Source organism: Doryrhamphus excisus, chromosome 20, assembly GCF_030265055.1.
Source record: "Doryrhamphus excisus isolate RoL2022-K1 chromosome 20, RoL_Dexc_1.0, whole genome shotgun sequence".
In the NCBI taxonomy this organism is placed as follows: Eukaryota; Metazoa; Chordata; class Actinopteri; order Syngnathiformes; family Syngnathidae; genus Doryrhamphus; species Doryrhamphus excisus.
In genome coordinates, this window is record NC_080485.1 from 15,186,190 (window position 1) to 15,209,644 (window position 23,455).

Consider the following 23,455-nt stretch of genomic DNA (forward strand, 5'->3'; position numbering starts at 1 on the left):
TTGTGGGTTTGAAATTCACTGCAACATTGATTAAATATCAAAGTATCACACCCGCATTCAATTGTAATGGATTTTTAATGGGACAGGAATATTGTGATGATAACCATAGAACAGGAAGTGGAACAAATATCAATACTACCAATTCCAGCTCTTTGTGCTCTAAAATGGATTCCCAAATCAAAATATTGATACTTTTGATACTTTAGACCAGGGGTGTGCGAACTTTCTGACTCGCGGGCCGCATTGGGTTCAAAAAAAATTTTTTTTTGGGGGGGGGCATTAAGTTGAAGGACATACTTTACTAACCCACACACAGCACATCCAAGTTAATCCATCACAGAAATCAATAACGAAGCGCAGAACATAACACTATTATTTCCAAATGCCCGCAAGGCATGCTGGGTAGTAGATATCCAATAAAACATTGGATATCAAGTGTATGTTAACTCCTCGTTTATTTCTCTGATGACAAAATGCAATAATAATAATAATAATAATAATTACTCGCTTACTTTAATTGTGCAATGACTGATTTATTTGAATTTCAATGAAGAATTTATTGAAGTAATAAATATTAATATTAATAAATATTAATAATAACATTAAAACTTTTTCTGCAACCAAATTTTTCAAATATTCTATGTTACTAAAAAAATACTATTTTTCCTTGTAGTATTACCATGTTATGCTTGTACAATGATGACTTTTTCTTGTTAGATTACAACTTTTTTTCTTAATATTCTGACTTTATTCTTGTAAAAATGTTTTTTTTCTGAATAACTAGATTGTGTGAATATATCTAATGTCTTACTTTCTCTCATTATGTCTTCTATATTGCTTAATCCGAGTGTAAAGGTAACTATAGGGGTGTTATTTCATGTCTACAGGGCTCTAATCATGTTAAAAAGCATATTTAGGCTACATTCTTACTAGCATGGCTAAAGCATAGTTGCCAGATTGTACCTCGGACTTCACCCGGTCTGCACTCCGCCCCGTCTAGTGGTGTTGGTGTTAGCCTGTCTTTGTGTTTTTGCTAGTTCCTGTTCCTATATTTTGTATTTGTATTTTCCTCCTTTTTCTACTTTCAACGATGTCCTCTCTACCCGGGGACTCAAACTCTGGCTTGTGCCAATCCTGACATTTCCAAGCTTGTAAAAAGCTTTTCCAAGCTTTTTTCAAGCTTTTAATTTTGAAGCTTACTTTGCACCGAACAGGAAGTCACTAAGTGCATGTGTTAATGCTGTTGTCGTTTTGCACAGCTCGGCAATAATGAGGAAGCTAGCAAGTCTACAACACACGTCAACATAATCGTGTCTTCTTTAGGTGTCGACTTTTATGTCGACATGAACGGCCGACGATGGAGTCCACCGACGGAAGCAAGTTTTCGCCGTATGTCGAACGCTACGCTGCCGCCGAGGCGAACTCATCAATGATTAGTGGATGTAATGCAATGTAGTGCAACGTTGATGAAGGATCAAACCGCACCTAAATTCAACTTTCATGGATTCTTTTTCTCCAAAGTGCTTTGCTCCTCGTCCGTGTCGACTGCAGCGAGTGAAGTGGAAATCTTTGTCGGGATCTGGTTTGGGCTGCCAAGCTGCGTCCCGGGGAGCGTCGCTTATTATCAGATGTTCCCATTCACACACGGACTATTTAGGAGCAAAAAAAAAAGATGTTTTGTTGGGGGAAAAAAGGTCAGAGCTTCCGTGGTCTCCAAGTTGAGTGAGCTGAGTTTTGCACGAAGAAGCTCGCTCAGCAGATCCGCCTCAGCCAACATAAACGCTTGGCATGCTTTTAGTTTGATGGGGCTTGTCTTGCACAAACGTTGGCACAAACACGATCACAGAAACATCCATTAAAGCTCCTGAATAACGGCAGGGGTGTCCAAAGGGCGGCACAGGGGTCATTTGTTGCCCGCCAAGGTTTTTTTCATTGTTCGGAGGCACATTCTTTTATATAATTAAACAATAAAATGAAAAAAAGAAACAACATAAAGTTTAAATATCAGGTCAGTAAAATCACAATATTATGGGAAAAAAAACATAAAAAAATAGTTAAATATAAAAAAGTAAAGGATAACAAATATAAAGTTATATAAAGTTGTAATATGCAAGATGGATTTTATAGAGAATAAAAAAACAAAGAAAAAAGTTACAGTATGGAGATGAAAAAGGAGGCAAAAAGTGGAATTAAAGGAAAAAAGGTTCATACTAGGAATAATAATGTTAATGATGATAATAATAATGGTAATAAAAATAATAATGGTAATAACCCTCGTGAGGATAAGCGGTAGAAAAGGAATGAATGACTAATAATAATGGTAATAATAATAATAAAAAATAATAATAATGGTAATAATAATAATGGTAATAATAATAATAATAATGGTAATATGATAATGGCAATACTAACAATAATGGTAATATAATAATAATAATGGTCATAATAATAAAGGTAATAAAAATAATAATAATAATAATAATAATAATGGTAATAACCCTTTTGAGGATAAGCGGTAGAAAAGGAATGAATGAATAATAATAATGATAATAATAATAATGGTAATAATAAAAATAATAATGGTAATAATAATAATAATGATGGTAATAATAATGGTAATGATAATAATAATTCTTATAATAATAAAAAATAATAATGGTAATATGATAATGGCAATAATAACAATAATGGTAATATAATAATAATAATAATGGTAATAATAATAATAAAGGTAATAAAAATAATAATGGTAATAACCCTTTTGAGGATAAGCGGTAGAAAAGGAATGAATGAATAATAATAATGATAATAATAATAATGGTAATAATAAAAATAATCATGGTAATAATAATAATGGTAATAATAATAATAATAATGATGGTAATAATAATAATAGACGTTGATCACAAAGCTGAGATCCAAGCTCTTTTTCCTTGAAAGCTAACCAACACATTAGCATGTCTACGTGGTCGCTTGATGAATGTGAAACATCCAAGCGGCGCCGCCATCCTTTGATTTGACAGGAAAAAGTTAGGACACCCTGGTGTCAGGTAATATTCAGCTTTTAAGGTCAGGTGGAATTGTTTTTTCTCCTGGGAACGTGCAGATTGATAAAGCGCAAACAAAACCTCCTTTCTGAATGCTTGTCCTCCATGGCCTCCGTGAAGGTTCCGTGCCTTTCTATCGCCCGAGCCCCAATTCCCAGCATGCACGGCCATTGTGGCGCTTTCAGCCGCCAGCTCTCCATTGACTGCCTCATTGTCCGCCCGACCCTTTTGTGTGCGCGCCGCTATCGCCGCCGTGCAATCTTTCACCTGAACTGCCCGGCCGATGGTCACCTAGAAAGCGGCCGAGTCACCCGCGGAGACGCCGCCGTTAACCCGGGCGCCGGCTAATGAAGAAATATTTCTTGTAGTATATCAGCTGTAATAAAACATCGACAGCCGTGCTTGCTAGTAACATGGCTGTTAGTCACGCTAGGAGAGTTCAAAGCATCGTCACGCATGATGTCATCGGACCTCAGCTCGGAGAGCATCCCGAGCAGCGGCGTCTGAATGCTAAATACGTTATCGTGACAGCGCACACCGAAGAAACGGATGCTGATAATACATCAGGAAGTATCCCAGCGAGGAGTCCTGGGGGGGTGGAGTAATTAAAACAGGTTGTTTTGGTGCGAAGCAGGAAGTCAGTGGAAACACTGCAGAGAGAGGTGCAGATTCTGGAAGATCCGGAAAGCTATTGTGTGTAGCTGCTTTGTAGGAGCCCACTACTCAATACAAAGCACCGAAAGTTCGTATAATGGGACCGCTTTACACTACACTGGAACTTTAGTTAGCAAGTTTAGTTAGCATGTCAGGTTACACCAACTTCCTTTGTGTCAACCGATGACTTCCAGTTGTGGTTGCCATTTTGTTAGCTAGCTTTGTGTCTTTGTCAGAAGCTAAGGACGTTTTGTTCTAAAACAAACAAACAAAAAAGTACATTAAAAACATACTTAGACTCACACAGCATATTATTAACACAACAAGACACGGGACGGAAAATGTACCTAAACTGAGGTGTATATTAAACTTAAAATGCTAACCGGGGCAGATGCTAACTGAGGTTCCACTGGATAAGTCGACTTACTCACCCCTACGAGCCGGGTAATAAATATACTGGGGCGTGTTTATGTACCCTGCCACTCGGTGACGGGTGATTTGAGTGAATCGATGAATCGGTTCGCTTCAGTGACTCAGTAAAAGTGAGTCAGTAAGGAATCAGAAAGTGTGCATCAACAATAAGTTCATTGTTTTCTGCATTTAAAACTGTCAGTATTTTATATAAAATCTATTTGGGGGGGCTGTCTACATCCGTTTCTTTAAATGATGAGTAATTTTGCTTCATTTTAGTTTTATGCAATCACCTGACGAATTGATAAAGTTGTCCCGTTGTGGACATTTTGTTAGCTAGCTTTGTGTCTTTGTCAGAAGCTAAAGATGTTTTGTGCCAAAACAAACAAACAAAAAAGTACATTAAGAACACACTTAGACTCACACAGCATATTATTAACACAACAAGACACAAAAAATGTACGTAAACTGAGGTGTACATTTTTTTTACTTAAAACGCTAACCGGGGCGGATGCTAACTGAGGTTCCACTGGATGCTGAAAGTCGACTTAAGTGTGCATCAACAATAAGTCCATTGTTTTCTGCATTTAAAACTGTCAGTATTTTATATAAAATCTGTCTACATCCGTTTCTTTAAATGGTGAGTAATTTTGCTTTATTTTAGTTTTATGCAATCACCAGTCGGGTTGATAAAGTTGTCCCGCCGGGGACGGACAGAGACGTACGGCGTATGAGTGCTAATAAGCGCTACTAGCCGTGCTAGCAGTGCTGCTGCTGCTGCTGGCCAGACAGAGATGGTCAATACGCCTGCACAGGATTCTAACGCTAAAAGGAGCTTTTTCTCCTTTCAAAGCTAACAATCCACACGAGCAGATGTTTGAAGCGTGGCCGTGGGCAAGTCAAGTTAAGATCGATATTGCTTTCAATATTTCTCTCCTTTGACAGATAAGCAGCGCCCAGCAAAGTCTTGATAAGAGTGGCAACATATGGACGCGCTCCCTTTTGATTGCCTGACCCCGTGACCTTTTTGCCCGCGTTTGAGAGCGAGAGGGAGCGAGGGGGGTTGGGCCACATGGTGCGGTGGGGGTCTGTCGGGCTCTGGTTATGGGGCATTATTGACCCGGGATTTATAAATATTTAATGCACACATTAAGATCATGGCGGAGGGTGGCCATTAGAGTTCTCCAATAAAGAGGCTCTCAGAATGATTGAGTGGCGTGGCCGAGCTGCTCGGGCACAGAGGAACCTGCTGAGACCATCTTAGCGCACCTCCAGCCTTGCCTCAGAGCGCTTAAAATTGGCAACAACTGAGCAAACATGTCATTTTTGATTGTACTTCCAACCCGGCAACTTGTCTCCTCCTTTTTTCTGCTCAGCTGGCCATTGTTCCTCCCGCCGTGCGCCGCCTTTCATTTACAGCGCCGCTCCCACGCCGCACTTTTCTGCTGCCGCAACGTTTCTCAGCCTGCTAACTTTAGTTTTACGTTTATTTATTTGCTTGTTCTTACACTTTCATACAGCGAGCTGACGTACTGTAGGGCAGCACGTGCTCGGGAACATCTGGCATTCTTTCACTGGACGTTTAATGTCTGGCCATCGTCCTTTTACTTGAAAAATAATCATTTTTATTGTTATTATTTAAAATAAGACAATAAACATATACAATACATTTTTTGTGACGATAACCATAGAACAGGAAGTGGCAGGAACAGTTCTTTTTCTGAACCTTTTTTTCATTTTTTGAAAATTGCCTTAATGCTCGTTTGTCATGTTCACGGTTTATTTTTAGAAAAAGCCATTGAAAGCCATTATGTGTGATGAGAACCATAGAACAGGAAGTGGCAGGAACGGTTCAGGTAAACCATCATACATCTTTTTCTGAACTTTTTTTTCATTTTTTTCCGCCTTAATCCTCTTTTGTCATGTTCACCGTTTATTTTTAGAATGTGATGCAAAGCCCTTGAAAGACATTGTGTGTGATGAGAACCATAGAACAGGAAGTGGCAGGAACGGTTCTGGTAAACCATCATACATCTTTTGCGGAACCTTGTTTAAAAAAAAATTCCATGTTATGTTTAGAATATGATGCAAACCATTGAAAGCCATTGTGTGTGATGAGAACCATAGAACAGGAAGTGGAACCTACTGTTTTATTTTTTTTAGTAATCTTTCATTATTTTATGTTCAGTGTGACCCCAATCCTCTCATAATCTTGTGAGAGGGTAGGGGCTACGATTGTCTGAAATTGTGATGCTAACCATAGAACAGGAAGTGGCAGGAACGCTTTTGGTAAACCATCATACATCTTTTTCTGAACCTTTTTTTAACATTTTTTTTTTCGTTTGGCCTTAATCCTTTTTTGTCATGTTCACCGTTTATTTTTAGAATATGATGCAAAGCCATTGTGTGTGATGAGAACCATAGAACAGGAAGTGGAACCTACATTTTATTTTTTTTAGTAATCTTTCATTATTTTATGTTCAGTGTGACCCCAATCCTCTCATAATCTTGTGAGAGGGTAGGGGCTACGATTGTCTGAAATTGTGATGCTAACCATAGAACAGGAAGTGGCAGGAACGGTTCCGATAAACCATCATACATCTTTTTCTGAACCTTTTTTTCATTTTTTTTTTCTGTTTGGCCTTAATCCTCTTTTGTCATGTTCACCGTTTATTTTTAGAATATTACGCAAAGCCATTGTGTGTGATGAGAACCATAGAACAGGAAGTGGAACCTACGTTGTTTTTTTTTTTAGTAATCTTTCATTATTTTTTGTTCAGTGTGACCCCAATCTTCTCATAATCTTGTGAGAGGGTAGGGCCTCCGATTGTCTGAAATTGTGACGCTAACCATAGAACAGGAAGTGCAACCAAATGCGACATGGGTAAGACTTTGCAAACCGTCATATGCTGCATCCGCCGGATGGTGACGCAGCCTAATAAAAAGCAAGCACGGACTCCATCCTAGACATCGGTGCTGCGGCCACATGTGTGTTGAATAGGAGCGAGGGCGGCAGACGGGCGGCGGTACCTGCAGCAGATAATGCCGCGTCAGGAAGCTATTGTTATCGCACGCTTTGGAATTATCGGGAAGGGACGATTCCACGGCGGGAGGCGATCAGGGGCTAAAAATTAAATTGCTCTTTTGAGCGGCGGCGTGTCCTTCCGCGCTATCAGCAGGGCCCTGCGTCGACTATCTGCGTCGGCGATGGCAATGGCGGCGGCGGCGGGGTCATAATAAGCGGCGATATGCTGATTGCCACTCAGGTTGCCGCCGCGTTAATTGCGCATTAAAGCCGAGGTGGCGTCGGACAATGTTGCCTTGATGGGAAATTGACATTTTGTGACCTGCTTCTCCGAGTACGCGTTCAGGACGCCTGATAAGATGCTCTCTTGTTTTTAGGGAGACCCCCCCACCCCCTTGTCCCCCCCTCCCATCCTGAAACACTTCTATCCTTCTGTGTGACCCACTTGATGAGTATAGATTTCACCGCCGCCTTTCAGCGCTCCAACGAGAAGGGGTTCAAAACGATAGCGGCGCTTATAGACAAAGGATAACCTTGCGCTTTCAATGTATCGATTCTTTATTAACTCGCCGGCTTAATGCAATGAAATGAGGGATTTCAATCAGCCTCGTTTGAATTAAAAAAAAAAAGGCCGTTTATGAATGACTACAATGATGCTTTCAAGTGCAGTACAGGAGGAGCTGGCAATGTCAAGAGGCGGAGTAAAAGGTGACATTAGGAACATTTTTTGTAAACATGGACTATATGCTACATGTACGGCGGCGCCATAAGCGGAATTATTCTTTTTTATTCCAAATGTTCTTCCCTGGAAACACATGGAACGCAGAAGTTCTGAGTAAAAACGACTTAGACTTCACTATGTCGGAGCTGGAATAACAGCATCTCAACAGCTGACGTCAGGAACGTTTCTCTTCCCGTTCCACATTTGGTGTCGTCTCCCGTGTCAACATGACTTCGTGAAAAAAAATGACGTTTTCACGAGTAAAAGCATCTCGGGAAGTGACATTTCTAATGTTTTTTTTTTCAATTTCTCACCAGTCACTCATCTATACGGAAGACTCAAAAGCCATGACTAAAAATGACTTAGTAGCGCCGTCCAGGATCAGTTTACATTATCCACGTATACATGGACACAGATATTCCAATTGCATTCGGTTTATTTGCTCAAACGGAAAGAATCTAACCTTTTGTATACGCCTCATTCCCAAAGAAAAGTGCCAATCCCAATTAATATATAATCAGATTCCCGGGGGTGGAATATTCCTTTTTCCAATCCGATTGAGGTATCTTGTACCCGCTCAAACGGAAAGTTGTTCTTCTTGTGTTTTTCTTCTTCTGTTGTTTATTGGAGGTTGGCAAGCAGCTTTCGTGCGCATTAGCGCCATTTGTGGAACAGAATCTAAACACTTCTATACTTTATTTATAAAAATCAAATATATATTTATATAAAACATGTCCCGAGTTTAATTATAAAATATTAGCAAGATTGAATTTGATCTTTTCCTGTTTACATTTATCCCGGGTGCGTTCTTTATGACGTAACACGCAACTCGAGAACTTCTTCGGTTTTAAAAATGGAGGCTCGCAATCGGCACTGTACTGCTAAGCAAAGTTTGTTTTTGATTCAAACTAAATTTCAAGACTGGAACGAACGAAAAACTGGCTATACGGAGTTATTCCAACAAGTGGACGAAAAACTCGGCAAAGTCGGTATCACGTGATGTTGATGTTTACGTTTTACTGGGCATGCCCCATTGACTATTCTGTTGGTTTATAGCGCCGCATGTAGACAAGAGATTGGAATATTCCTTTCCATGGATACCATTGTTTTCGGAAAGGTCATTCGGAAAGAGAAAAACTCCTCATTTAAATGTGGCTAATGTCAACAAGCTAGGAACATTAGCCACGTATAGATAATGTCAACAAGCTAGCATACGCACAATGAGCATAGTTGTAACATAGTAGAAATAATATTAGTAGTTACTTTGGATGTTTTTTCATTTGGACTTTTCTTAAAAGTTTAAATCTGGTCTGGTCTCCTCCTCGTAGACCGGGGGCCCCCGTGGGCCGCATTGCCTTTTGGTTGGGCCCCAGAAGGCCGCCATCATATTAGCTTAGCATAGCCTGGTCACATTACGACACGTTTAGCAACATTCGGTGCCAAATTTTAGTATACAACTTGGATCGTTCTTATGATAATAATTAATTAATATTCAGTAATTCATTATTATTTATTTATTTATTCTTCATATTACATTTTTAAATTGGCTTTGACAGAAAAAACTTTGATTTTTAAAAGCACATTTTTTTATTTTTACTTAATTTAAATATGATTAAAAAATTAAATATATAAATAATTTTGTTATATAATAAATATAAAAAATAAGGCATGTTATTAATAAAATATATAAAAATATTTTATACATATTAAACTAATTTTAAAAATATTTTATAATTACTGGCCACATAAAATGATATGGCGGGGCCCAATTTGACTTTGAGATCTGCGTTGCAGACCCGATGGTCTATGGTCTGGTCTCGGGACCCGAGTCATCATTGAGGAGCAGGAGTCACAGCTTTAGGAACAACATGATGTCTCTTTCCATTCCAAATGTTTTTAATTGTTCTCCCCTGTAAACACGTGTAAGCTATGTGGCATAGGAGTCATAAGTGGCGAGTAAAAATGACTTCTTTACATTCTACAAAACAGAAAATAATACAACCACAAATGGAGTGTTGATTTGTTGCTTTTTCTCTTGTTTTTTTTTTTTTTGTTTGTTTTTTTTATATATCTCCAAGGTTGTCCCTCATGCACATTAGTCTCTATTGGATCTTAACAACTATCATATGGGTCACAAACAATTTATTTGACAATACAACCAACAAAGTTTTCTCCAAAATGGTCTGTATAGATAATTTAAAATCAATATAAAAATAAACAATGAAGTTTGACTTCCCCTTTAAAAAAAAAAAAAAAAAAAAAAACAAGATAGAAAGTAAAGTTGGACGAGAGTCTTTACGAGTAACACAAGTTTGTGGCGAATACAGGTGAAATATACGCACGTTGCATCGCATCCATACAAAAACCAAAAGAGAAATGAAGGCAACATTTCTTGGCTGAATTATCTGTGCTGCATCACTATATTAAGGGCATGACGATTAATACATACATAATGAAAAGCAATATACAAAATTTTTCCCAGATAAATACATTATTTATAGTTGATATGTTACAAAATTTCCCTCAGTGAGCGCAAGTGTGTGTTGGAACAGAAATATGACAATGGAACTACTGCACGCCTACATTCTCAATGGATTCCTTCGGTTTTTTTTTGTTTGTTTTTTTTTTTTGCAACATTTTTCTTAGTGTTGATCTAAAAGAACATGAAAAAGACAGATGTATAAATATTTAGCACAAGTTTGGCAATATCACAATAGTCTACAATTGTTTTTTTTTTTTAGTTGTTTTGTTTGTTGAAACCACATATAAAACACATAAGGGAAGTCGGAGCTATAGAAGGAGGGAGGCTGCTCCTCATCAACAAGAAACAGACTTCACAGTAGCCTAGGAATGCATTAATATACAGTGCTAGCAAAAGAGTTGGAAAAAAACATGGCAAAACACACTTGCTTAATAAAAGGAAGCTCTAGACATGGAAGTACATCATCATATTCATCAACACGGCCGTGGGGTTCGACACATCGGTGTGCTTCTTCAGTCCGACAGGAGTTTTGTTTTATTTTTATTTTATTTTTTTTTCCGTCAAGATGATTTTCCTAGCTACAATAAATTACAAAATTTAAGTTAAAATGCAGGAATGAAACATGATATACGCCCGCCCCCCCACCTTATTTACGCTCCATTCCCGTCCTTTATACTGTACTGTAGATCTCTTATCATTTCACTTCAAACTGTCTCGCCCCCCCCCACCTGTTGTGTGCTCGTCCGTCCCCGCACACTTTGAAAATACAAAAAAAAAGTCACATTATAAAGATGCACACTGTTGTGTGTTTGTGTGTGTTTGTGTGTGTGTTTTTGTGTGTGTGTGTGTGGACAGAGTGGAAGAGGAGGAAAGCAAAAAGCTGTACTGTACATCAGTGTTTTGTTTTTGCAACTGTACAACGGTCAGTCCCTTCCAGTATTCAACAACGCAGGTATACAAAATAAACCCTTCATCATCCCGGAGGAGGGAGGGAGTGGGGAAAAAAAAAAAAAAAAAAAAACACACAAAAAAAGTTCCAGAGGGATAAAAAAAAAAAACATTCCCGGTGAGAGCCTTCATTGTCATTTTGACTTTTTTTTTTTTAACCTCCATCTTGAAAAAGAGAACAAGCAGTCGACTATACATTATACACCCGCTGTGTGCTGGGGTGGGGGGGCCGGAGGGGGGCGGGGGGCTTGTCCCGTGAAAGTGGTAGTAGACTGGTGCTGAAAAAGTGCATTTTACATTGGCGGGACCACGAGGCCGGACATGGCTGGGGAGGGAGGGGTGGGGGGGAGAGAAGAAAGATGTCATTAGTTTTATTCCGCTTCAAACACTTCTGGAGATTAATATCATCAAATGACATACGTGTGTGTGTGTGTGTGTGTGTGTGTGTGTGTGTGTGTGTAATGTCCTATCAGTGAAACCCCCATCTCTCCAATTATCGACTTTCATTAGCAATGAAAACTTTAAAACGTTTCCAACGAGGACGGCGTATTAACCAACGTTGATATTTTGTAAAGCAAAACATGGAGATATGCTAACATATATTTATATATTTACATATACAGTACAGTACAGTAGAGACTAGTACTAGTACCAACTTTGCTATGCTTTTCTATGGACGCCCGTTTTCGCCACTCAAGTTATCCCAATGCTAAGTCGGAATTATGAGATCAAAATTCAAAATTCTGAGATAATAAGTCGAAAGTATGAGATCAAAATTCATAATTATGTTATAAGAAAGTCAAAATTCTGAGATAAAAAGTCACAAAACATTCTTCTTGTTGATTTTTTGTGCTCGGAATTCCGATTTTATTCCCGGAATATTTGCATTTTATTCTCGTAACATTATAACCCAAACCGACCACTTTAATTGACGTTTCTCATAATATTACTACATTTTTTTCTTTGTTATCTCAAGTTTATGCTACTAATATTATTATATTTTTTTTTATTTTATGATATTTTTTCTTTTAATATTTTGACTTTATTATTGAAATAACTTGTACTTTTAATGATCATTAATTTTGTATATTTTAATGTCTATATTTCAATTCTTCAACTTCAACCATGAATGATGGCGATTTTATGCTCAAATATGATTGTGTGTTTTATGGCCGTTTGACTATGCTGTGCGTGGAAACGTTGAATGGGCCTGTCTGGGTTGGGAGTGGGCCCGGGTTCCTAAAAAAGTGGCCGTTTTCACGTTTGGCGGTCAATTATGTCACCGGAAAGTTCCATAGCGGCTGCTGTGCTTTGCCTTGCAGACCCATAAGAGTGAGAAAAAGCTAAGGCTGATTTCCAGTGGAGATAGATTGCCGTTTTCACGTTTGGCGGTCTATTACGTCACCGGAAAGTTCCATAACGGCTGCTGTGCTTAGCACTTGCAGGCCCATAAGAATGAGAAGAAGCTAAGGCTGGTTTCCAGTGGAGACACATTGCCGTTTTCACATTTGGCGGTCAATTACGTCACCGGAATGTTCCATAACGACTGCTATGCTTAGCCTTGCAGGCCCATAAGAGTGAGAAGAAGCTATGGCTGGTTTCCGGTGGAGGCACATTGCCGTTTTCACATTTGGCGGTCAATTATGTCACCAAAATGTTCCATTAGGGCTGCTGTGCTTAGCCTTGCAGGCCCATAAGAGTGAAAAAAAGCTAAGGCTGATTTCCGGTGGAGACATATTGCCGTTTTCACATTTGGCGGTCAACTACGTCACCAGAATGTTCCATAACAGCTGCTGTGCGTCGCCTTGCAGGCCCATAAGAGTGAGAAAAAGCTGGTTTCCGGTGGCGACACATTGCCATATCGATATTTAGTCTCTTGATTTCTACGGCGTCATGCCCACGTTCTCCGAGAAAGATGATGAAAGGAATCTCGGGCGAGACCATCTGCCGGGGACATCATTAGCGTGGGGGCCTCACCCCGGCAGAGTTTGTACACAGGCGCCACTTTTGCACGTTTGAACAATTAGGCGAGCAGTGAAGTGGCGGCGATGATGTACGAGGATATGGCTGCGAGTGTATTTGTAGAGTCATGCTTGGGATGCTTTTAAGTTTGCCAGCGCAGATGATGATGGCGAGGCATTGCTCATTAATTTCTGCACAACATGTATTAATAAGTACGAACGTGTAGCAAGATGAACTTTAATTTCCCACTTCATTAAGCCCGATGTTATTAATCTTGGGGCGCGCGACGCCGCGGCTTTGCTTGTTTCCAAACCAATCACGTCGGCGGTGACACGCGCACAAAACCTAATAAACATAATTACCCAAACAATTGTGGCGGGGTTCTTTCGGAGGGGGATCATCCGTACCAAAGGGCGACGAGGGTGTTGCGTCGGGAGTGTGTGTGTGTGCGTGTGTGTGTGTGTGTGTGTGCGTGAATGAGGTGTAAATTAGCCTGTCATAATGCATATATGTGTAATGATTAATCCCTCACCAAACCGGACAGAGGCCTGAGCAGCGGTATCTGACCAGTAGTCCGTAGGGAAAGGATGAGGGGGTGAGGGGGGCTCACCTTGCAGTCCGTTGCCGTTGGCGCTGGTGCAGGAGGGGGGTGGGGAGGCCTGGGGTCGGACCACAGGGGCGAAGGCGCTCTTTTGTTTAACTGCGGAGACGACAGGGAGGGAGAGGGCAGCGGGGGGAGGGGGTGAGAGTGAGAACGTGCTGTGAGTAGTGCTAGAGAGGGAGGGGGCAGTCGAGGTAAGGCTGGGGGAGCGTTACTGTCGGGTCGGGTCGAAAGAAGAGGGTGAAGGGGAGGGGGGGCACATGATGATTATTTCCGAACCCCCTCATCAACAAGTCGTCTGGCTCAGCTAACCTTCATGGATACTCACCTGATGATGCCAAAATGTCATATTTGGGTGTCCAACCTTTCAGAAAACGTCCGCAAATCACATCACAAACAAAACATAAGCCTCTTTCATAAAGTCATCCCGTTTATGTAGAACCGCTGAAGCGGGATATTACTGTGTGTGCGTTCGTTCGCAATCAGATCCTCATTTTTTTTTCACCACTGCCCCGATTTTGGAAGCAAACTACTCCTGAACCGCGGCACAAAACTGGATGAAAAGTTGCCAAAAAATGCACCTCTTCTTTGTTATATGTGCTATTATTTGTTTGTTATTGCAATTTCTCACAAGGCAAGTAAAAATACACAAGTAAAAATCAATGCTAGCACAATAAATGTCATTTTCACCCTCATAATAATAAAATAATAATAATAAAATACTATCAACAATTGCTTTCAACATAGTTGGTTGGGAGACGTGAGGGAAGCAGCACAGGGGTGTCCAAAGTGCGGCCTCGGGGCCATTTTCTGCTGGGGAGAGTTCTTAAAACATATTTTAACAACAAAATGAAAAAAAAAAAAAATTGAAAAAACAACAAAAATAGAAAAATCAGCAGTCATTTTACAAGAATACGTCAATTATTGTAAGAGTAATTTAGAAGAAGAAAGAAAAAATCATTTTACTAGCATAAAGTTGAAATATTGAAGAAAAAAAAATATTTTCCATGAATGAAGTGAAAATATTACGGGAATATTCATAATGATGAGAATAATAGTTACAAGAAGAAAGCTTAAATTGTTGGAAAATTTAAAAAAAAAAACGCCAGCAGAAATGGAAAAAACTGCTGTAATTTACCGAAAATAAAGTTGAAATATTCTGAGGGGGAAAAAAAGAAAAATTTAAGAAAAAAGTTGTACTTATGCAAGAATAATGCAGTAATATTATGAGGGAAAATATCATCATTTTAGTAGCATCAACATAGTAAATAGGAATAGTAAATAAAGTCATGTTGTTGAGAAAAACAAAAAATAAAGTTAAATTTTTTTGAAAACGTGGTTGTGGAAAAAGTCAAAATATGATGAGGATATTCAGAATTAAGAGAAGAACTCTGAATATCATGAGGAAAAAAATTGTTATTTTAGTATTATAGAGTTGAAATATTAAAGAAAAAAAAGTCATAATTTTATGAAAAACTAAAAGTCATTTTTGGGAAACTAGGTTGCGGAAAAAATTATAATGTTTCAAGAATGAAATCCAAAAAATTGAATATTCCAATGGCAAAAATTGGGGAAATTTTGGTCATTTTACCAGAATAAAGTCTAAATATTAAGACACAAAACGGCACTATTTTATGAGAATAAACTCTCAATATTGTAAGGAAAAATATTGTCATTTTATTAGCAGCTAATAGCATATTAAAGAATTTTTTTTGTTGTTTTTGTGAAAAGATGTAATATTATGACAAACAAACAAAGTTATAATATTATGGGAATAAAGTTCAAATATTACAAGAAGCAAATTTAGGAAGATGATTTGAGAAGAAAGCTGAAAAAAACACAAAAATGTATCTTTTTCACAGCGGCCCTGGCGTTCATTCATTTGTCACTTCATGGCCCCGCTGGACAAGGTTTGGACACCCCCACATTAGCAGCAGAGTGCTGTCGCCAGCGATTCAGGGAAGCGAAACAGAACACGGTAGCAGGAATTCAATCAGCGACGGTTTAGCATGAGGACGGCGTGCGGCGGCGGCGGCGGTGGCGAGCTACTCACTTCCATATGGGGAGTTGGCAGAGGATCCGTTGAGGAACCCCGGGGAGCTTGGCACTCCCAGGTTCATGCCGGCGTTGCCGTAGCCATTCATGCTGTTGCTGACGGTGTTGTAGCTGGACTGCTGGGGGGTGCTGCTGGAGATGTAGCCCCGGGGGGACACGCTGCTGGTGTTCCGGCTGTAGCCCACTGGATGGGGGACGGAGAAAGGACGTTTTACGGCTGTAGTCAAACGCTTTTTATACATGCAGATGGCGCTTTAATAAGACCAGCGCTTTAAACTTCATTGTTGCGGAAATGGAGCAGTTATTCAAAAATGTGGATTTCTATCCGTTTTAACGAGGGGGAAAAAAAAACAAAACATTCCCTTCCGCTAACCTCTGCAGCTGCTCCCCTGACTTCGGAATGGCGTACCTTGGTCGTTCCCTTGTGACTCAGACACGTTGACTGCTAGCTGGCTGCTGAAGGAGTTGACTCCCATCATGCCGTGGGAGGCTGTGTTGGCGAGAGAGGGGATCTGGTTGTGGTTGCGGGGAACGCTGTACAAGGCCTCGGCGATGTCAGCTGCCCTCTTCAGAATGATCTCCTGAGAAGCGCAGTAGAGGAAAAAGGCGAGGTTGGTTTTTTTTTTCTTCCCAAGTTTCCTTTTTTAAAGCTTTGATGCGAGGGTTCACGGCTATACGGTTAAACTCGCATCTGGTTCCTATGGTGATGCTGGCGGCGGTGCGCATACAGACCTGATTGTTGTGGGGCATCCCATACAGGGCCTCCACGAGGTCAGCCGCCCTCTTCAGTAGCACCTCCTGATGATGCAAGACAAAGGAGGAGAAAGCGTTAAACGGCCATACGCTAACAGTACGTCTATTCCTAGTCGGCGCCGTATCACGCTCCGATGTAGGGTACCGTGGTCGTCGTATAACCGAACAGTCCGAACTAGTCGAGTGTGTTCCTGTGTTGATTATACACTATCTGTGATTGGCTGGCGACCAGCCCAGGGTGTGTTTCACCTCTCTCGCCCGAAGACAGCTGGGATAGGCTCCAGCACCCCTTGCCACCCTCGTGAGGATAAGCGTGTTAGTTCTACAGGGCTCTAACGATGAAATTCACTGATCGCAGTCACGTCTGGACCCAATTAACAGTGATAAACGAGGGACGAAAAGGAGTAGGAAGATGGTAACACCGCTAGCGTGTTAGTTAGAAATTCACTGATCGCAGTCACGTCTGGACCCAAATTTTTAACAGTGATAAACGAGGGAGGAAAAGAAGTAGGAAGATGGTAACACCGCAAGCGTGTTAGTTAGAAATTCACTGATCGCAGTCACGTCTGGACCCAATTAACAGTGATAAACGAGGGACCAAAAGAAGTTGAAAGATGGTAACACCGCAGTCACTATTTTTTTGTGACTTCCTGTGTTGATTATACACTATCTGTGATTGGCTGGCGATTAGTCCAGGGTGTAACCCGCCTCTCTTGCCCGAAGACAGCTGGGATAGGCTCCAGCACCCCTTGCGACTCTCGTGAGGATAAGCGTGTTAGTTCTACAGGGCTCTAACGATAAAATTCACTGATCGCAATCACCCAATTTTTTAACAGTGATAAACGAGGGACGAAAAGGAGTAGGAAGATGGAGATAACACCGCAGTCACCATTTTTTTGTGACTTCCTGTGTTGATTATACACTATCTGTGATTGGCTGGCAATGAGCCCAGGGTGCGCCGCGCCTCTCTCGCCCGAAGACAACCAGGATAGGCTCCAACGTACGGATAAGCGGCATAGAAAATGGATTATAGACTATTTACACAAAGCGAGGGACGTCGCCACCCAGGATGAAGCAACCCCCCCCCCCCACTGGCGAACAGAGAGACACTACACTTCAAGACAAGAGTATGATCGATTACAAATCCTTAGCCGCCGTTTCGTTTCGGCGAGGCACTAAGGTACGTGATGGCGGCGCAGCGTTCCGCCCCACGTCGCAAAATAAAGAGCAGTCCCGTTTGAAGCGAAGAGGCGCCGTTCTTCCATTTGCAGACCACTTTGCTCCTCCCATGCATGCAGAGCTGTGAATAATGTTCCCTATCTTAATTAAAGCGGCGTAGTCCTTTAAAAAAAAAAAAAAAAAAAAAAAAACAACACCTCACGCCTGATTCCGGGCTTCCAGAGTTCAGCGGAGAGTCGCCTCTCCTCAGAACAATAAAGTGAATTAGCTGTGGGTTAATCTAGTTCTGTTGTAATGACGTTAAGGAATTTTTCAATTAACCTCTTTGACTGGCGCATGCAAAGGACTTCACAAATGGCTTCCCATCCAGGAGGAGCCGGGAGCCGGGCGCCGGGCGCCGATGCCTCGGGGACACGGATGCTCAGGATGTGGTCTTATCCATGTCTGCACGCCCGCCCCCGCTCCACAATGCGGATTAGCCGTGTCGCTTTGGCTCTTAACACCGAAGAGGACTTGGCCGCCGATGCGGCCTCGTTGCGGGGCGCTGGGTTTGAATCCGCCGCTTACAATTAAATCCCTCTCGAGTAAGCGGACTTGCTTTGTTTTTTTGGTTTTTTTTTCGCAATATGCTCACCGGGAAAAAAAAAAACTCTTGTGTCTTCTTTGTTTTTCTCGAGTGCGTTCAATCTAACAGAGGCGAATCATCGTGGCGGCGAAGAGCGAACGGCGGTTTGTCGTCACCTGCTGTAAGGCAGACGTTTGTTGACCGGCCTCTTAGACGCGGCGCTTTAAAGCGATGCAAATCCGCCAGCAGAAACGTCTCAGATGGCGTTTGTTTTCTCGTCACATTGACTGTGTTTTCTTTTCGCCGGGCCTCGGTAATTTGTCTGAAGTGTTCCATCACTTGGCAATAGCGGCCGCCGGATTAAGACGGCAGCTGCCGTAAATGAATGTAAACACAGCCTCCGTGCCTTCAAACAGCGACCTCCAAGACTTGGCGTGGATTGCGGTGCGGTGTGGTGCGTTGCACGGTGCACGGCGGTGCGGTGTGGTATGTTTACGGGCCCTTTCATCCCGGATCTCGCTCGCTCTCTCGCTCTCTCGCTCGCTGATTTATCAAGATGAATCACAGTCGAAGCCACTTCCAGCATACGCCATGCTTTCTTATAGAAACATATCGCTTAATCCGGCCCCAAGTTAGCGGATGGGTGCTTCCAGAACGGGCATTTACCTCCGAAATTGGTGTGTACGCTCAACGTGGCATGCATCTAGTTTGCATACAAATAAAGAATTACGCTTGTCGTGCGGCAGGTAGGCTAAATGAGAGGACCAGCTGTCTTGATGTGTTCTCATCAGGCGCCACGCGTTCTTCTCGCGCTCGCTGAGTGAGATAAAGTGGCTTTCTGTCGCTTTTTTTTTTTTTTTTTTTTTTTACCCCAAGTTAATAATTACCAATAATCTATTCTATCATATTTCAAGATCTCCTACATGGCTCTCAATTTTAAGCAACAATTAAAGCAATTAAGAGCTGCCTGCTTCGGCGGCCATGTTTCATTCCCCCCCCCCCCGTAAAACGTCCGCTCGCTCCTTGTCCATATGGCGCTCGGCAGCAGTGACATAAGGACAGCTCGGGAAAAAAAAAAAAAAGCGAGAGAAAAAAAAAAAAAAGGAGGAGGCGGAGGACTGGAAACGATATTGCCTCTCATCCTTAATCTGTCGTTTACCGCGCGGTGTCTTAACTAACCGAGCCGCCTCTTGCGCTTAAGTGGCGGCCCCCGTCACGTCCGAGCACGATGACGACGACGATGACGACGATGATGATGATGATGAGAGTCACCCGAACGGGTTTCGTTGTCTTGTGGTCTTCTCTCACGCTGCGAATACGATTACCGCCCAATAGCGCTCGGGCCCGGGCATTTCCATGTAAATCGGAAACAACGCCGCGGAAATAAGCGGTAATTGGCTTTCATGTCATGGCGACGTACGTATCAAAACGACGGCGTGCTAAATTGAAACAATTAAAGCCCCTCAAATGATTTCTTTTGTTGGCTTGACAAACGCGTGACCGATTTTTTTGTCTCCGCTGTTGTCTCCGTTAAAGGTCCCCGTGTTCAACGACTGTCTCCAGGCGGGTGACAGATCACCCGAGATTTATACACGCGCCCGCAAAATGATGAGACTCCAAATGCGATTCTTCCAGCAGTAGATTAAAGCGGATGTTGTATTTATATTATGGCAGTTAATAAAAGAGGGCCGAGGTTATGTAGCTGGGAGTGCTAATGCCATTATAAAAGTGTAAGGCAATTACTGTGTTAGCTGTAGCCCGAGGTAATGAATGCATTTAGAAGCACGGGGGCCATTAGATGAAGGTACTTCAAAGAGCACAGGAAGAGAGATTCATTTAAATACATGGGTAATTGCTTGACATGAGCACATTTGTAATATTTTCTCCTGGTGGATTACGCCAGGAATTGGAAAAGAATGGGCTTAGGCTCATTTTGGGGGGGGGCGAAGAATCCAAAGCAATCAGCTTAATAATAAAACAATATTGAGTTTCCACTTTTAATTTCATAATGAATCTAATTTGTTACAGAAGAGAGAAATTGAGTGTGATATAATGTGATATCCAGTCTATTTGTCCATTACAGCCAGAGGGCACAAAATGGTATTATAAATTGTCTTTTTTATGTTATGAATAGAAAATTGTTTTATAACAAGATCTTAAAAAGCAAGGAGAGGAGGGGGAAAGGGGGGGGGGCTTTGGTTGAATTCCGAAGTCTCTCTTCACTTAACGCAATGCCCGCAAACCAATCTCCTTTCTCATCACTTGACTGCTCACACTTATTACTTTCATATTCACTCTGGACTTTGCATTGAATTTTTATATCTGCGCTCCTCCCACAGGGTCAGACTGTCATCTACGATGTTGTCTTAGAATTTACGAGGTAAACTTCAATCAGAGGCAGAAACCCGCCCCGCCCTGCCCCGCCCCACACATGTGTGTGTGTGTGTGTGTGTTTTTTTTCTCTGTGTAGCAACAATATTAGCGTGCATCCCTCGCTATCCATGAGCACTCCCATATTGGCTTTCTGTCTCCTTACAATTACCACGTGTCTTACTGGTCCCAGGGAGAAGGCTGCTGGAAATCAATAGCGCAGTAATATTATCAACTGGAGGGTGAAGTCATGGGTAAGGGGGGGCCGGGGGGGTGTCGATTTGCCTTTCTGCTAATGCACAACGCGCCTTTATCTCCTTTTTTTTATAGAGTTTCCCCGCCTCACCTGCACCCGGTAATGGCCGCCCTCTATATGCCGTCGGTGTTCTCATTCCCAACCTACACGCCAGCCTGGCTTCTTTTATTGGGAACGTGCTTTTGACCCCACGGCGCTGACCCCTCGGATGGCAAGCTTAACAATGACGAATCACTCGGCGGGATCATTTACATGCCCCCTGAACCCCATATTTGGGTCCATTAGAGAGCAAATCAAATATTTATGTTGTTTATTGGAAGTGCAGGGTTTCATCTCGCCGTGTGATTGTTTCATGCAAAGGTTGGGAGAGCGCGCTATATTAAGGATACGCCGCCCGGGAAACTAATCTCGGGTCCGGCGTGAGAGAGCCGTCTCACTGCCAACAACGCTTTGTATTCATGGGGAGACGGCGGCTTTCCGCTTAATAAAGTCGTGTTTAACAACGTCTTTCAGCAAAAGACGCTGGGACTTTAAGGAGTGTGTTAGGGGGTGTCCAAAATGCAGCCCCAGGGCCGTTTGTGGCCTGCGTCACATTCAAATAACAGCGAAAATGAAAAAAATCTGTCATGTTACAAGGATAATGTCAAAATATTATAAGAAAAAGTTGTTTTTTATGAGAGTAATATGATAATATTAAGAGGAAAAGTCATTGTAGCTGCATGGAGTTGAAATAAAAAGACATAATATTACAATAAAGTAAAATAAAGTCTGAATTTTTGGAAAAGTAGAGTGGGGGAAACTTAATAATAAATAATAATGAAAAAATAATAATAAATTTAAAAAAATAATAAAAAATAAAGTTTAAATACGATGGGAATAAACTCTCAGAATTATTAGAAAAACATCGAGTTTGAAATAGTTAGACATCTTTTTTTGTAATTTCATGAGAAGGAACTCATGATAGAGGAAAAATAAAGCGGAAATATTAAAGAAAATATACATGATTCTTCTTAAAGCCAAAATAGTATGAGAAACAAACCAAAGGATTTTTTTGGAATTTTGGAAAATTGGGTTGAGGAAAAAAAATAAACATAATGGGAATAAAGTCTAAACATTGTGGGAATAAAATCTAAACATTATGGGAATAAAATCTAAATATTATGGGAATAAAATCTAAACATTATGGGAATAAAATCTAAACATTATGGGAATAAAGTCATAATAACAAGGAGAACGTTTGAATGGCTGGAAATTATAAAAAAAAAAAAAACAACAGGAATGGAAAAAAAATAGAAATATTCTGAGCATATAGTCAAAATATTTAGACAAAAAAAGTCACAATCTACTGAGAAAAGTCTAAAGTCTAAACTTGTAATATTGTGAGAAAGAATAAAGTAACTTATCATTTCTATGATTCAAAATGTCAATGTTAAATATTGTTTAAAGAATAAAGTCAAAATATTATGAGAATAAAGTTATTATGAGAAGAAAATGTATTTGAAAAAAGCTGAAATAGTGGGGAAAACAGCCTTCATTTGAGAAGAATAAATCATACAAATATTTTAAATATTAATAAAATAAATATAGTAGGAATATAGTCATATTTATGAGAAGAAAATTTACAAAAAGAAAGTTGAACTAGACAAAAAATATTTAGAGAAAAAAACTGCAATGATATGACAAAAAATATTGTTATTTTAGTTGCATAGAATTGAAATATTAAATTCCGTTATTTTTGTAAAAGTCGTACAATTATGAGAAAAAAACTAAACAAAAAGTTGTGATTAAAATAAAATAGAGTGTAAATAAAATGTATAATATAATGGGAAAAAAGTCCAAATATTATGAAAATAAAGTCCTCATATTACGAAAAGAAAATTACGAAGATTTTTCCACCCATATGTCACGGCTGAGATGCAGGTTCTCGAAATATAAATATATGTACGTATATATCTATAACTTCTTATCAGATACGTATGTGTCGCTTTCCAAAATATCAACGCGGCAAAGTCGCATCCTTTCATTTTTCCGGAGAAGGTTCGAACTCCCCACCATGACGGACCGCAGCACGCCGCCCCTTTCATCGACCGGCAACTGGAGCCCAGTTAAAGAAGGTGGATATTAAAGGCGCTTTAGGTTTAGCGGCTAAAATTAGAGTCACATTTCATGTCAAGGTGTTGTGTCCCGTCTCCACGGGGACCGGCTCTAATTGAAACACTTCATATAGCCGCCGCGCTAGCGCTAGCTGTGACGCTCTATTTCTCCACAGCGCCTCGGTCAAACATCCTCAGCGACCACACGGCCTGGACTTTATTAAATTGTCCGTTGGACGTTAATGATATTGCCGCGTTGCATGCTGGGATTTAATAGATGAGGTTTTACCGTGTTATTAAAAATGGAAGGTGGCCGCTACTTGGATTCTTTCG

General features: G+C 40.8%; 2 protein-coding genes across 9 annotated transcripts in view; one reads left to right on the top strand and one right to left on the bottom strand.

Moving 5' to 3' along the window:
• Window positions 1-23,455, top strand: part of mgmt (O-6-methylguanine-DNA methyltransferase) — a 269,091-nt gene that overhangs the window by 147,403 nt on the left and 98,233 nt on the right. The window lies entirely within an intron of this gene.
• ebf3b (EBF transcription factor 3b) overlaps window positions 7,744-23,455 on the bottom strand; it is a 118,059-nt gene continuing 102,347 nt past the window's right edge. Inside the window, exons 12-16 of one of the 6 annotated variants that reach the window (XM_058058101.1) lie at window positions 16,639-16,704; window positions 16,316-16,487; window positions 15,905-16,090; window positions 13,783-13,950; window positions 7,744-11,613 (exon numbers count right to left, since the gene is read on the bottom strand). In XM_058058101.1, coding sequence (XP_057914084.1) covers window positions 11,582-11,613; window positions 13,783-13,950; window positions 15,905-16,090; window positions 16,316-16,487; window positions 16,639-16,704 — 624 coding nt within the window. In that variant the 3' untranslated portion in view covers window positions 7,744-11,581. The remainder of the gene's footprint in view (window positions 11,614-13,782; window positions 13,951-15,904; window positions 16,091-16,315; window positions 16,488-16,638; window positions 16,705-23,455) is intronic. The other 5 variants (XM_058058103.1, XM_058058104.1, XM_058058106.1 and 2 more) reach the window with 5 other exon arrangements.